Genomic DNA, 15082 nt, shown 5'->3' on the forward strand with positions numbered 1-15082 from the left:
AAAGACATAAAGGGAAATTAGAGAATCAATTCCATTTACTACAGCACCAAGACCCATAGGATACCTGGGAATAAACCTAATCAAAGAGGTAAAGGATCTACCTCAAGAATCTATAAGGATCTATACTCAAGAACTACTGAGCACTCATGAAAGAAATTGAAGAAGACACAAAAAGTTGGAAGAGCATTCCATGCTCATGAATTAGAAGAATAAACATTGTTAAAATGTCTATACTGCCTAGAGTAATCTATAATTTCAATGCCATTCTGATCAAAATTCCACTGGCTTTTTCAAGGAGCTGGAACAAAAATTTGTATGGAACCAGAAGAGTTCCCGAATTGCTAAGGAAATGTTGAAAAAGAAAAACAAAACTGGGGGAAAAACAAAACTGGGGGCATCACGTTTCCTGATTTCAAGCTTTACTACAAAGCTGTGATCATCAAGACAGCAAGGTACTGGCACAAAAATAGACTCGATGGGACAGAGCAGAGAGCCCAGATATGGACCCTCAACTCTATGGTCAACTAATCTTTGACAAAGCATGAAAAAATATATAGTGGAAAAGACGGGCCTTTGCAATAAATGGTGCTGGGAAGATTGGACAGCTATGTGTAGAAGAATGTAACTCGACCATTCTCTTACACCATACACAAAGATAAAACTCGAAATGGATAAAAGACCTCAATGTGAGGCACGAATCTCTCAAAATCCTAAAGAAGCACATAGGCAGTAACCTCTTTGACATCGGCCATAGCAACTTCTTTCAAGATATGTCTCCAAAGGCAAAGGAAACAAAAGCAAAAAATGAACTTTTGGGACTTCATCAAGATCAAAAGCTTCTGCACAGCGAAGTTAACAGTCAACAAAAACAAAGAGGCAACCCACGGAATGGGAGAAGATATTTGCAAATGACAGTACAGACAATGGGCTGATATCACAGATCTATAAAGAACTCTTCAAATTCAACACATACAAAAGAATAACCACATCAAGAAATGGGCAAAACATGAACAGACACTTCTCCAAAGAAGACATACAAATGGCTAACAGACACATGAAAAAATGTTCATCATCATTAGCCATCAGGGAGATTCAAATCAAAACCACATTGAGATACCACCTTACACCAGTTAGAATGGCCAAAATTAACAAAACAGGAAACAACATGTGTTGGAGAGGATGTGGAGAAAGGGGATCCCTCATACACTGTTGGTGGGAATGCAAGTTGGTGCAGCCACTTTGGAAAACAGTGTGGAGATTCCTTAAGAAATTAAAAATAGAGTTTCCCTATGACCCTGCAATTGCACTCCTGGGTATTTACCCCAAAGATACAAATGTAGTGAAAAGAAGGGCCATCTGTACCCCAATGTTCATAGCAGCAATGGCCACAGTTGCCGAACTTTGGAAAGAGCCAAGATACCCTTCAATGGATGAATGGATAAAGAAGATATGGTCCATATATACAATGGAGTATTATGCCTCCATTAGAAAGGATGAATACCCAACTTTTGTAGCAACATGGACGGGACTGGAAGAGATTATGCTGAGTGAAGTAAGTGAAGTAGAGACAGTAAATTATCATATGGTTTCACTTATTTGTGGAGCATAAGGAATAACATGGAAGACATGGGGAGATGGAGAGAAGAAGTGAGTTGGGGGATATTGGAGGACAGACAAACCATGAGAGACTGTGGACTCTTAGAAACAAGCAGGGTTTTGGAGGGGAGGAAGATAGGGGGTTGGGTGAGCCTGGTGGTGGGTATTATGGAGAGCACGTATTACATGGAGCACTGAGTGTAGTGCATAAACAATGAATTCTGGAACACTGAAAAGAAATTTAAAAAAAATTTTATGTGTCATAAAAATGCATAAAGTATTATATTATGAGAAAAAAACCATAGAGAAATGAATTGAAAAGGCACTTCCAAACAGAAAATATCTGAATATGAGTAATATGTAAGAAAAAGGGCTTAGCATCATTTAATCAGAGAAAGCCAATGAAAGCAACAGAATTGACTGAAATAAAAAAGAATGATATATTAAGTGTTCGTAAGGACAACATGGAGCAAATGGAATACTCATACATTGCTATACAATGAGAACTAAAATCAGATACCCACTCTGAAAAACAATTTAGAATTCCTAATTAACTTATTCCATGACAGCAATTACAAGATGAGAGAATACAAATGTCCATAAAAGACTTCCACGGCAACGTTCACAAGTTTATTCATAAAAACCTTAAAGTGGGGCACCTGGGTGGCTCAGAGGGATGAGCGTGTGCCTTTGGCTCAGGTCATGTATCTCAAAAGAGTACTAAGTTCCCTGCTCAGCGGGGAGACTGCTTCTGCCTCTCCCTCTGCCAGGTACTTTCCCTGCTTGTGCTCTCTTTCTCTGTTAAATAAATAAAATCTTAAAACAACAAAACAAAACAAAACCCTTAAACTGGAAACAATTCAACACCTGTTACAGTGAGATGATTAAACAAATTTGAGTTATCCAAATTCAGCTATAAAAGAAAATAAATTACTTACAGACACAACAATTTGGATGAATCTCAAAAATTAAGCTGGAGCAAAAGCAGCTAGACACAAAAGATTATTAACTGTACAGTTCCTTTTAACACAAAGTTAAAGAACAGACAAAACTAATGCATGCTGACAGAAGGGTGCCTACTGACTTGGAAGGGGGAATGAGGGAAATATATCTTGCTTTAGGTGTTGGATACTGGGATGTATATATGCATTAAAAGTCACTTATTTGTACACTGAAGATTAATGTTTTACTGTATATAATTCATACTCTATTTTTTTTAAAAATGGCTGAAAATAAATAAATGGGCAGATAGATACTAGGCAAGTGAAAGAGAAAGGGGAGTAGCAGTTATTAATGTCTGACAAAGCAGAATTAAGGTCAACAGTACCTCATAAATTTTGTGTAGGAATTCAAAAAGATAATTTATGAGACTTAAATACAGTACATTTAAAGTACATCACAAATTCTCTCAGCTATCATTATTATACTATTATTATTTATTTCAACATGCCCAATTTTCACTAGAACCCTGTTCATGATAGCTAATAAATACAGATGTTAGCTAAATTTACTTGACCCCTACTACCCAAGGATAACGTCTGTTCATCATTAAAGCACTATCTAATAGTGATGTATGAAAGTTAAATGAAAAGAAAAAAAAAACCTTAAAGGAAATCACAGTCTAATAGGGAAGAAAGGCAAGAAAACATTTATAAAACGTTCAAAGAACAAAGCTGTTAAGGGAGAGAGGGAGTGCTTATGGGGTACCTTTAAGGGTACTGGGAAAGGCTTTCTTTAAAAAAAAAAAAAAGAGGTGCCAATTTAGTAATTATGCAATCAGAAACAGATGTACTCACTAAATTCTTACATTTGAGAATTGAGGAGCACCTTTTAAAGTACTTCAAGTTGTTGGTAATAACTTACAGAAATACAGAATACATTAGGAGGTAGCATTTCAGATGCAGGGGAAAATAATGTTGGTAATAATCTGCCATTATATCATCTTAGGCAGCAATACACATATCAAAAGATATCCTGACAACATACAGCCTGACCTGTACAGCAGTAAGTGCACATGCCAGACACGTGCCGAAAAACACACACCTACATAGATGTCTTATTTCCACAATTTCTATATAGTTGTCTTCAACTCATTCAAAATAGTTAAAAACATGATCATTAATTAATGTTCTAAATTTAAATTTTCTAATTTACTATTTTTAAAGCTTTTTGTTAAAAATCCTTCTTAAAAAGTATGTTTCTGAAAAAGAAAAAATAATTTTAAAAAAGTTAATTTCAGTTCAGAGATGACAGAAAGAATACAGTGAACTAAGTAATCTCTATAGAAACAAAATAATCAAATTACAATAAGAACATCACCTATCCAAGTGAATATGAATGACTAGATTCAGTTAAATTAATATACTTTAAAAATTTTTTACAAATGAGTGGTCAGACAGATGGCAAATTGACATTACTTTGTGTTACTAAAACACAACTTGTCAAATGTGGACAAAATAAATGCCAAGTAAATAATTAACTTTTAAAAATAAACTCTTAGCCCCTAGTAGAGGTGGCACTAATAAAAGAAAACAAAAACAGGAAAAAACAGGATATACTGTCACCCTGAAACAGAAAGACAATGTCTCTAGCACTTAGTGAGAGCCATTATTCCTTACTTCCCTCACCTTCCACTGTGATTCTAACCTGGTGACTTGTCACTAATCTTTATTATTCCTCAATCTTTAGTTTTTCGTGAATTTTTTATAATCAAGTTAACTGTCTCACATCCCACTATTGAGGCTTCTCATAACTGCTCCAATCATCTTTTTTTTTTTCCAATCGTCTTCTTAATAGTGAGTCTTTTGTTTGACTATAGATTGTATGTGATTTGGCCACCTACAAAAAACAATCCAAGGAGCATGGGAAATAACTTTCTCCCTCTGCCTGCCACTTTCCCTGCCACTGCCACCACCTCCTATACTGATGTTTGAAATTATACCATTCCAGAGCAAGTTAATCATTTTCCTTTACTTAGTGACAAAAACCAAGTTTCTGGGGGCGCCTGGGTGGCTCAGAGGTTTTAACCTCTGCCTTCGGCTCAGGTCATGATCTCAGGGTCCAAGGATCCTGCCCCACATTAGGCTCTCTGCTCAGCAGGGAGCCTGCTTCTCCCTCTCTCTCTCTCTCTGCCTGCCTCTCTGCCTACTTGTGATCTCTGTCTGTCAAATAAATAAATAAAATCTTAAAAAAAAAAAAACAATACCCAACTTTTGTAGCAACATGGACGGGACTGGAAGAGATTATGCTGAGTGAAATTAGTCAAGCAGAGAGAGTCAATTATCATATGGTTTCACTTATTTGTGGAGCATAACAAATAGCATGGAGGACAAGGGGAGTTAGAGAGGAGAAGGGAGTTGGGGGAAATTGGAAGAGGAGGTGAACCATGAGAGACTATGGACTCTGAAAAACAATCTGAGGGTTTTGAAGGGGTGGGAGGTTGGGGGAACCAGGTGGTGGGTATTGGAGAGGGCATGGATTGCATGGAGCACTGGGTGTGGTGCAAAAACAATAAATCCTGTTATGCTGAAAATAAATTAAAAAAAATAATAAAAAATAAGTAAATAAAAATTAAAAAAAAACCAAATTTCTGGAAATGAAAAACAACTGAAATAAAATGGCAATAGACAGCAAATTTCAACAAGATTAGATACAAATCAAGAAAAAGTCAAGGAGAATAGAGAGCTGAATGAATTATTCCGAATTACTAAAAGAATTAGAGATGGGTGGGGAAAACATGAACAAAAAATGTTAGAGACATGAACAGAGTGAGGTCTAACATATATCCCATAGGAGGTCTTGAAGGAGAGAAAAGAGTGAATAGAAAAGAATAAATATTTAAAGAGGTAATAGCTGAGATTTTCCAGACCTAATAAGGGTATCAATCAGTCAGGGAAAAAAGGCCAACAATATACACCAAGAGACACATCATAGGGGAACTATGAAATAGTAGAGACAAAGAAAACAAAAAATATCTAAAAGGCAGACAAATAAAGACTTATTACATATCTCTCAGTAAGTGACAAATTGAAGGCCAAAACACATAAAAGGAATGGATATAGAAGACTGAACAATAAAATTCACAAACTTGATCTAATGGTGTTTAAAACTGAAGGATGTGATATTTTCAAGCAAGGGAGAATATTTAAGAAACTCATCATGTATCAGTCTGAAAAGCAAGTCTCAGCAAAGTAAAAAACATGATATTCATTGACCTCATCAGCATAATTAAGTTAAAAATCTCTAACAAAGAGAAAACTAATTCCCAACATGGAAACTAATTGCTACCTACCCACCCACCCCCAATTTGGAAATTTAAAATCACACTCCTATATAGTTTTGTGTCAAAGAAAAACTCACAATTTTTTTTTTTAAGATTTTATTTATTTATTTGACGGAGAGAGATCACAAGTAGGCAGAGAGGCAGGCAGAGAGAGAGAGAGAGGGAAGAAGGCTTCTCGCTGAGCAGAGAGCCCAATGTGGGACTCAGTCCCAGGACCCTGAGATCATGACCTGAGCCGAAGGCAGCAGCTTAACCCACTGAGCCACCCAGGTGCCCCCGAAAAACTCACAATTAAAATGAGAAAATACAAAACAGAACAAATAAAATATGTTAATATGTGGGAAACCGCTAAAGAGTTAGAGGGACATTCATAACCTTGAATGTTTACATTAAGAAGGCAGAAAGGTTTGGAATCAATGATCTACATAAATAAAACAATTAAGCTAAGTGCTCAAATTACTGTGACAGGAAACAAGGACATACAGAGAGATTAGTAAAGCCAAAATTTGGTTCTTGAAAAGACTCTGATCAAGAAAAAAGACTGAAAATATTAAGTCTAGAAATAACCTCAGATGCAGTTGAAACAGATAATATGAAACTATTATAATACAACTTTATACCAATAAAATTAGAAATTTGGGCAAAATGGAGAAAGCCCAAGAAAAATACAGATTATTACAACTAACAAGAAGAAACAAAACTTGAATGGTTCTTTAACCATTAAAGAAATTGAAGCAATAATTAAAAATCATCTCATAAAGAAAAAGCTAGAGAGTTCTTATAACTATTCAAAGAATAAACATTCGAATACTATATAAACTCATAGGAAGAAAAGAGGAATACAATTTTTTAATTCGTTTTACAAATTAGCATAAGCTACATGTAGCAACATGGATATATATCAAAAACAATATTGAGTAGAGAAAGCAAATCAGAGAAAAAAAATACATACCATATAATCCCATTTATGGTATTTTAAAAGTCAAAAACAGGTAATATTAAATAATGTATTGTTTATAAACCACAAAATGCAGAAGTGTCTGTCCATAAGGGAAAATGGATGATTCAGATGTGCAGGGCACAAACAGTCCTGGGAATATACTCCATTTCTTCAGCCTGGCAACAGGTGAACATGTGTTCATTTTTTGTTCTTCTATCTTATACCTATATAAGATTTAGTCCTTTGGAGAGATTAAAATATTTAATATTTTTATATTTGAAAAGAATTTATAATCTAGAAAAGAAGCGTACCAATATTAAACTAATCATGATACAATGTGTTAAGATGTTATTCTAGTGCTATAATATAAACAAGGTATCACAGGAATAAAGAAGAGGATTTGATCCATTTTGCAGTTTGGGAGAAAGAATGAGAAGTCTTTCCACAGGGTGAGACATCTATATCTGAGATAGGTAGATGATCAAGATTTTGTCAAGTTGAGGCTGAGGAAAAGGTATTCCAGACCCATAGAACAATACGAGCTACAGGTAAATATTCTTAAAATAGAGCTTGGTAAGCTGATGTTGAATGAATGTTTGTTGAAGTTCTAAAAGACCGGACAAATAATCCGAAATACTCAAGGAAAGATGAATAGCTAGATGATAGGGTATCGGTAAGTATAAAGGAGATGAATGGCATAAGACAAAGAACTACGGGTCTAGGTTAAAACAATATGAACATTATCAGCCTAAGGAGTTTAGGTTTTATTCTTCAGTCAATGAGAAGACTGAAATGTGGGAAGGAGGAAGAATATAATCAGATCTGTATTTTTGAAACCCCATGGATATTTAAAGAGTGAAATTTAGAGCATAAGCAAAGCATCTGGAGGGAGGGTTCTGCAATAGCACAAGGATCAGATGATGAAAGAAAGCTGATCTTGGATAGGAAGAACAAATTAGGGAGGGAGAGAGAGAAGATTGTTCAGGGGTTGAACCATCCATTCCTAAGGAATGAGTCAAAGATAATTCCCAAGTCCCTGACTTGCTGACTCAGTGATTACTGACTAAGGCAGGAAACACAAAAAGCAAAGCTGATTTGGAGGAGGAAGAAGGAATAGGACGTTGGTTTGGGTAAGCTGCTCTGATATCCCAGTGGCAACTTCTAGTGGAGACGTCTGACAGGAAACAGATTTGCAGCCTAGGAATGAAATATAAGCTCAAGATACAGATTTGGAACTCATGGGCATCCATGATAAATGAAGCAGTGGGAATAAATGAGATCTCCTAAGGAAAAGGCATAGAATGTGAAGAGGAAACAAAGTACAAGTCCAAATGATAGAAACAGTACAAGGATGGTAAAAGACAATTACTTAAGTTGTTGAATTGTACCTGCTCAGGTTCAAGGTTTTTGATTTAGGACTCCACACAATATGGATGACCAACGGTCTTACTCACTTATTGCCTACACCTTCCCAACTTTCCAAAGAGACTTATCTTGATGAAGTCCCAAAAGTTCATTTTCGCTTTTGTTTCCTTTGCCTTTGGAGACATGACTTGAAAGAAGTGGCTGTGGTAAATGCTGAAGCAGTTACTGTCTATGTTCTCCTCTAGGATTTTGATGGATTCCTGCCTCATGTTGAGTTAATGCCTTTCTCTCATCTCTGAAACAACCATTTCTCTGTGAATTCTTATATTCTTCCTTGCTTTGAGAAAGCTTTTCTGAATTACTTTCTGTATTGGGGAACCAATATTTTACTTTATAAATCATAAGGTCTTTGTGTCCTTCCTACTATATTACCTTTTTCTCTTTCTTTTTCCCCTTCCCATTCATACAAAGAACTTGAGGTAGTTAAATAGGGTCAAAACTAATATTTAGCAGACAGTTACACATCTGTCTCTAAACTACTGAACTCCAAAACACATTTATTTATAAATAATGTATTATATAAAAACAGCCTCTAAACAAAATATAGGAGAAGAGATGGGAAAAATAAAGTATAAAGAGATAATACAGTGAGGACTCAAAACTGTAGTCATTCACATCATATACTGAATTCAGATGATTTCAAATGAAACTTGAGAAATATATACAATTAAGCTAAAAATAATCAAATATGTAAAATATGGTATATACGTAGGTTCAGATGACACAAAAATCTTTAAAATTGATTGTTGTATGTAAAGATCTTTCCTGGACATGTGAAAAAAAAAGAAGCTGCCCTCTCCCCACCTACCGTGTCAAAATTTTTGAAAGAGATTTAGGTGCATAAAATAAAACATCAATCAAGAATTTAATGCCCAGGGGTGCCTGGGTGGCTCAGTGGGTTAAGTCTCTGCCTTCGGCTCAGGCCCACACATCGGCCTCTCTGCTCAGTGGGGAGCCTGCTTCTCCCTCTCTCTCTGCCTGCTTCTGCCTATTTGTGATCTCTCTTTGTCAAATAAATAAATAAAATCTTTAAAAAAAAAAAAAAAGAATTTAATGCCCAACTTATTTAATGACTAAAGTCTCAAGTCAGTCAAAAATTTGCAACCATACAAACTCTAAATTAGATGTTTGTTTTTTAAAGACTGGGACAGGTTAAAATAGCATTTTATATATGAAAAAATCTTGGAATTATATAATTATGGGTACTACAATAAAATTATGTACTGAAGTGTATTAATCATATAGCTCTAGTTTTCCCTTCTCAAAGGCCTCAAGAATTAATGACTTGTTGCAAATTTGGTTTGCACACTTACAATGAAAAACACGATTTCCTTAACCCTCTAAATACCTGTAAAATGAACGCTACTAGAATATCCACAGTCAATGAACATAAGAAAAAGTGTTAACCTACCAAATAGGGAAAGGACTGCAAATTAAATCATGAAAGAATATTTTTATCTATCAAATTAAAATATTATAATCATCAATGATGACCAAATTGTGACGAAACCAGCAATATTTACCAAGAGTCTTTGGAGCTCTAATTCTACTTCTGGGAATCGATTTTGAGAAATAAAACATGTGCTCAAAAGTATCTTCACCTCTCAGTAACAAGAACAAAAATAACCTTAAGGGTCCCAGTAGGAAAAAGTTAAAAAAAAAAAAAAAGTACATCCACATTAGCAACTGTTATAAGCCATAAAACTCACATCTCCATATTTAATAAAGGTGTTCACAACAGAACTGTCAACAGAAAAAGATATATCTAATGTAAACTGAATTCAGAAAAATATGTTTCATATTTTTCTAACATATATACATATAGGTATATGGTATATAAAAGTACTGATTACTATAAATACTAAAATATAACTGTTTATCTTTGGTGCATTATAAATATTTAAACAAAAATTTTTTAGACTTTTCAGTATTTCTCCCTTTTTTTTTTATTACCATATAAGGTATTATTTGCTTCAGGGGTACAGGTCTTTAAATCATCAGTCTTCGACAATTCACAGCACTCACCATAGCACATACCTTCCCCAATGTCCATAACCCAGCCACCCTATCCCTGCCCCCAATACCACCCAGCAACCCTTAGTTTGTTTCCTGAGATTAAGAGTCTCTAATGGTTTGTGTCCCTCCCAGGTCCCATCTTGTGTCATTTTTTCCCTCCCTACCCCTCACGATACCCCACCCCACCTCTCAAATTCTTCATATCAGAGAGATCATATGATGATAATTGTCTTTCTCTGACTTATTTCGCTTAGCACAATACCCTCTACCATCCACCTTGTTGCAAATGGCAAGATTTTCTGGGTTTTTTTTTTGATGGCTGCATAGTATTTCTCCTTTTTAAAAAATAATGATTGAGGGGCACCTGGGTGGCTCAGTGGGTTGAGCTTCTGCCTTCGGCTTGGGTCATGATCTCAGGGTCCTGGGATCAAGCCCTGCATCGGGCTCTCTGCTTAGTGGGGAGCCTGCTTCCTCCTCTCTCTCTCTCTGCCTGCCTCTCCACCTACTTGAGATCTCTGTCAAATAAATAAATAAAATCTTAAAAAATAAATAAATAAAAATAATGATTGAGTCTTAATTTTATAAGCAAGAGAAAAATACATGACTTGGAAAAAACATTTCCAGGACTTGAGATAAAGGCAAATGGAAATGTATGCAAATGACAGGGGACTCACTGTTGGTATTTTCAGTGTGGGATCCAAATAGCACAAAGTCCACATGAGGCTTATAATGGAGCCTATTTTACAGGAGGTATCCTATAGGGCAAGATGAGTTTGATAATCTGATCTGATACTAAATGAAATACATTAACCAACCTGCTTTAGGTATTATTTCTTTGGTTTATTTTCATGAGAACAATTTTGTTCTTTATTTTAAGACATATGGTGTTAGGCCAAAAATTCATTCAGGATTAAGAATGAAAATACTTAGTTTTGAGTTCTGCCTTGCTCTCCTACTTACAGGTCAAATCATGAACCTCTCCAAGCATCTTTCCATATGAAAAAAATTGAGTTAATATTTTCCTTAACTACTTCATAGGGTTATTTGCATTAAAAAATTTTATTTATGTGGTTCAGTCAGTTAAGCATCCAACTCTTCATTTCAGCACAGGTCATGATCTCAGGGTCCTGGGATCAAGCCCTGTATCAGGTTCCCCACTCAGTGGGAAGTCTGCTTATCTCCTTCTTTCCCTCTACCCACCCCCAGCTCCCTCTCTCTAAAATAAATAAATTACTTTTTTAAAAATGTATATATGAAATCATTCTAGCTTTAAATGATCATTGGTCATTAAATTCTAATGCACCCCTAAAATACACAGTCATTTGTGTACTGCTCCTACACTAAAATTAATTCTACTTTTGAAGAGGAGAATCAAGATGAAGGTAATTAAGAACTGGCCATTTTCATGCTTCTATTGGTAAAAAAGAAAACAGGAGGAAATATACCTAGAAGAACCCTTGGTAAATTATCAAATCCTACCTGGAAAGAGATCTGAGAGAATGTCTAATGTCTGGTGACACTAAGTTAGAGGCCCCCGGTGAATCATTATTTCCAAGAGCAGAAACAAAGTGATAGAATGAATAACAAGCCATTTGTGTGAACAATGTGCCCCCATAGTTTTTCTGGGATCCATGCTTTTAGAGATTTCTGTCTTTGAAAAGGGAACTATAAAAAATAATGGCAGTTGGCAGTGTTTCTCCATTAATGCAAGACAGATATTTTAATTGGTTGGCATCATAAAATTAATGAATTCATCCATAATAAATAGAATCAGCACAAATGCTATCATATAAATTTAGTTTACTGATTCATTTATTATCCAACTTAGTGATTTCAAAATATTGAATGTCAAATATTAAAAAATCCTAATTCTAAAAAGAATCCTAATTTTTTTTTTTTAAGATTTTGTTTATTTATTTGACAGACAGAGATCACAAGTAGGCAGAGAGGCAGGCAGAGAGAGAGGAGGAAGCAGGCTCCCCGCTGAGCAGAGAGCCCGATGCGGGGCTCGATCCCTGGACCCTGGGACCATGACCTGAGCCGAAGGCAGAGGCTTTAACTCACTGAGCCACCCACGTGCCCCAAGAATCCTAATTCTGAGTGTGAAAAATGGTCCATCATTTGTTCCAAGCTTTATCTCCAGATCCAACATATTATCTTGGATTCAAAATAGTATCAATAACTCTCTATCTTTCTCTCAAAAAAATAATTAAATCTTTTTAAAAGTTGGGGGGTGCCTGGGTGGCCCAGTCAGTTAGGCGTTCAACTCTTGGCTTTGATCAGGTCATGATCTCAGGTCATGGGATCAAGGCCAAGGTCAGGCTCCACACTCAGTGCAGAGTCTGCTTGAGACTTTCTCCCCCTCTGCCCTTCCCCCCCAACTCTCTCTCTCTCAAATACATAAATAAATCTTTGGAAAAAAGTTATATCAACAAGACTTGGAAGGATATCAAAGTCTTGTATGTCAACTTTATTCTATTTCTTTATGATATAAACTGAAGCAACAGTTACTACTCATAACTTTGTAAAAACCTAAAGAGATTGTTTTGAAGGGGCGGGGGGTGGGAGGTTGGAAGAACCAGGTGGTGGGTATTAGAGAGGGCATGGATTGCATGGAGCACTGGGTGTGGTGAAAAAATAATGAATACTGTTACGCTGAAAATAAATAAAAATAAATAAATAAATAAATGGGGATTACATTTGAGTAGAAGAAAAATATAGATGCCAAATTATATTAACAATTTTCAGGCTTTAATTCTATTTTAAATGATTGAGATGGTTTTTGTCTCCTATTGGGATTGTGACTGATATAGCCCTCCATATAATACGAGCCCCCAAAATATTGAATAGCTTTTGATCCCTTTATCTAAGAATTATATTTCTAATCCAAAATGTACACTGTATTCTAAATAGTGAGATATCCATTTTCCTGAAGAAGACGTATTTGAGAGATATGTGGCTATCAGAAGAGATAATATACTCATAGAGAACTTCTCATCAGGCTCTAGAAAAGCCCAAAGGAAGAATAAATAATGCCAACTTCACTTTCTATGTTCTCACATCAATAAAGGCATTGATTTTAATGTAAAAAAAACAAAAAAACAACAAAAAAAACCTAAAGAGAACCAAACTTACTCCTTCCGTTATATGCAATTCCTAATCATTTCATGTATTTTTAAATGATTAAAAAAGTTTTTCAATAAATATATTTGTGTCATTATTGTTACTGCACAAAAAACAAAGTGCCCACTTTGTAGAAATACGAATTCTTTACTGCAGGGGAGCACCTTGCAACTCTCAATACAAAAATTTCTGGAAATAAACTCAACATTTGGCCCTACAGCCTTAAGTCACATTTCTCATCAAGATGATTAATCTTTACGAAAAGGCAGGAAAACAAGACAGAGCCACCCACTTTGACATTTTCATTCTTTGAAAAAAAAAAAAATCCACTTCTAGTTCATAAACCGTAACTATCATTTGTAAAAAGTATGCAATCTATCAAGAGTGCTTTTTGATTATAAGATTAACAAGATCATTATCTTTCTTATTTTTTGCACTGAGAATACTGTTAAAGTGGTTCTAGCTTAGTTTTACTTAGAAATCTGATAAACCTTTGCCCAAGAACCAACCAACCTTTAATAAGAAGGTTGTTTCAGTTTTTCCTTTTCTGCTTACTTGAAAAAATATAAACAAAGTATAACATCTAAAGAAAAACCTACTCCATTGATCTATACAGCACTCATTTTTATCCAACTTGGATTAGAGAGTGGAGAGCATGTATTTTTCAGGTAAGTCATTAAACCTCCGGAGGAAGGCTGTTGTAGCCACTCTGGTGTGTGTGAGTCTTTGTGTGTGTCCCTGTGCTTGAGCACTTGTACCCATGCTTCAGCATAGTGAAAAGCAAAAGCATCAGTGTGGTCATTTGGAAAGGGGCTGAGGAAGAAGAGGTGTGAATAAGCAGGAAGAGGTTTATCTGCAGGCTCAGGGAGTTTGCTGTTGGCTCTAAAGTAAAGTATTAACCTAAAAGGAGCCAAATTTGAGATGATTCTTAAAGATTTGGGTTTGATGCCTTTCTTTCCTATTTTCTTCCCTTACTTTGAACAAACAGCCTGTGTGAGGAGTAAATCAGCTTTTGCCTTGAGAAAACTTTGATCTAAAGAAAAGAAGAGAATATTAAATTAACAATTCTCAAGGTGAGTTATAAGAAGGGCAGGAGTCATTCAAAGTCAGGTAGGGTGAAGATGAGGAAGGTATATGAGTGTGGGGAGGGTAAGGACAGAAAAGTATAGGAAAAGCAAAAGAGACTTTTCTACTTTGCTTATGTAGAAAAGTACTAAAAAAGTAGTTTGGAAACTAAATTGTTAAAATAACCACCTTGTTAATTTAGCATAATTCATTTACCTGTGTTATTTTCTCTATTCCTTGGAAGTTGTGCTTTTCAAAATGCTCTGCTATATTCAGAAAAGTGTGACGTTCTAGGTAGCAGCAGTTACTCAGGACTATCAAAAGTCTCTGTTCCTAAAAGTAAAACAAATGTTTAGAAAATTACATTTAAAATAACAAACTGGGTAACAGTTATCATTTATTACATTTAATTATAATCTCTTCATGTTTAATATCAATATTCAATGTTTTGTTTTTCTTGGTCCCTTTTTTCCCCAATAATAATATAGAGAGAAACAATATAATTCTGTAACTCTGTATTTTATAACTGCTTATTATTACATAATACACTAAAGAGTCAAATAATGCTGTCTTTTGAAATTTAATAGTTGTATGGAAAAACAGCTAACTAGTAAGGTAGGATCAGCTGTTGTTCT

General features: G+C 35.2%; 1 protein-coding gene across 9 annotated transcripts in view; it reads right to left on the bottom strand.

Annotated features, from left to right (window-relative positions):
- The window catches only part of EXOC2 (exocyst complex component 2), a 262914-nt gene that overhangs the window by 67705 nt on the left and 180127 nt on the right, over positions 1 to 15082 (bottom strand). For all 9 annotated transcript variants that reach the window (XM_082732163.1, XM_082732164.1, XM_082732165.1 and 6 more), the window contains one exon: positions 14664 to 14780. In XM_082732163.1, coding sequence (XP_082588289.1) covers positions 14664 to 14780 — 117 coding nt within the window. The remainder of the gene's footprint in view (positions 1 to 14663; positions 14781 to 15082) is intronic.

The sequence above is a fragment of the Mustela nivalis genome (assembly GCF_964662115.1).
Source record: "Mustela nivalis genome assembly, chromosome: 5".
Taxonomy (NCBI): domain Eukaryota; kingdom Metazoa; phylum Chordata; class Mammalia; order Carnivora; family Mustelidae; genus Mustela; species Mustela nivalis.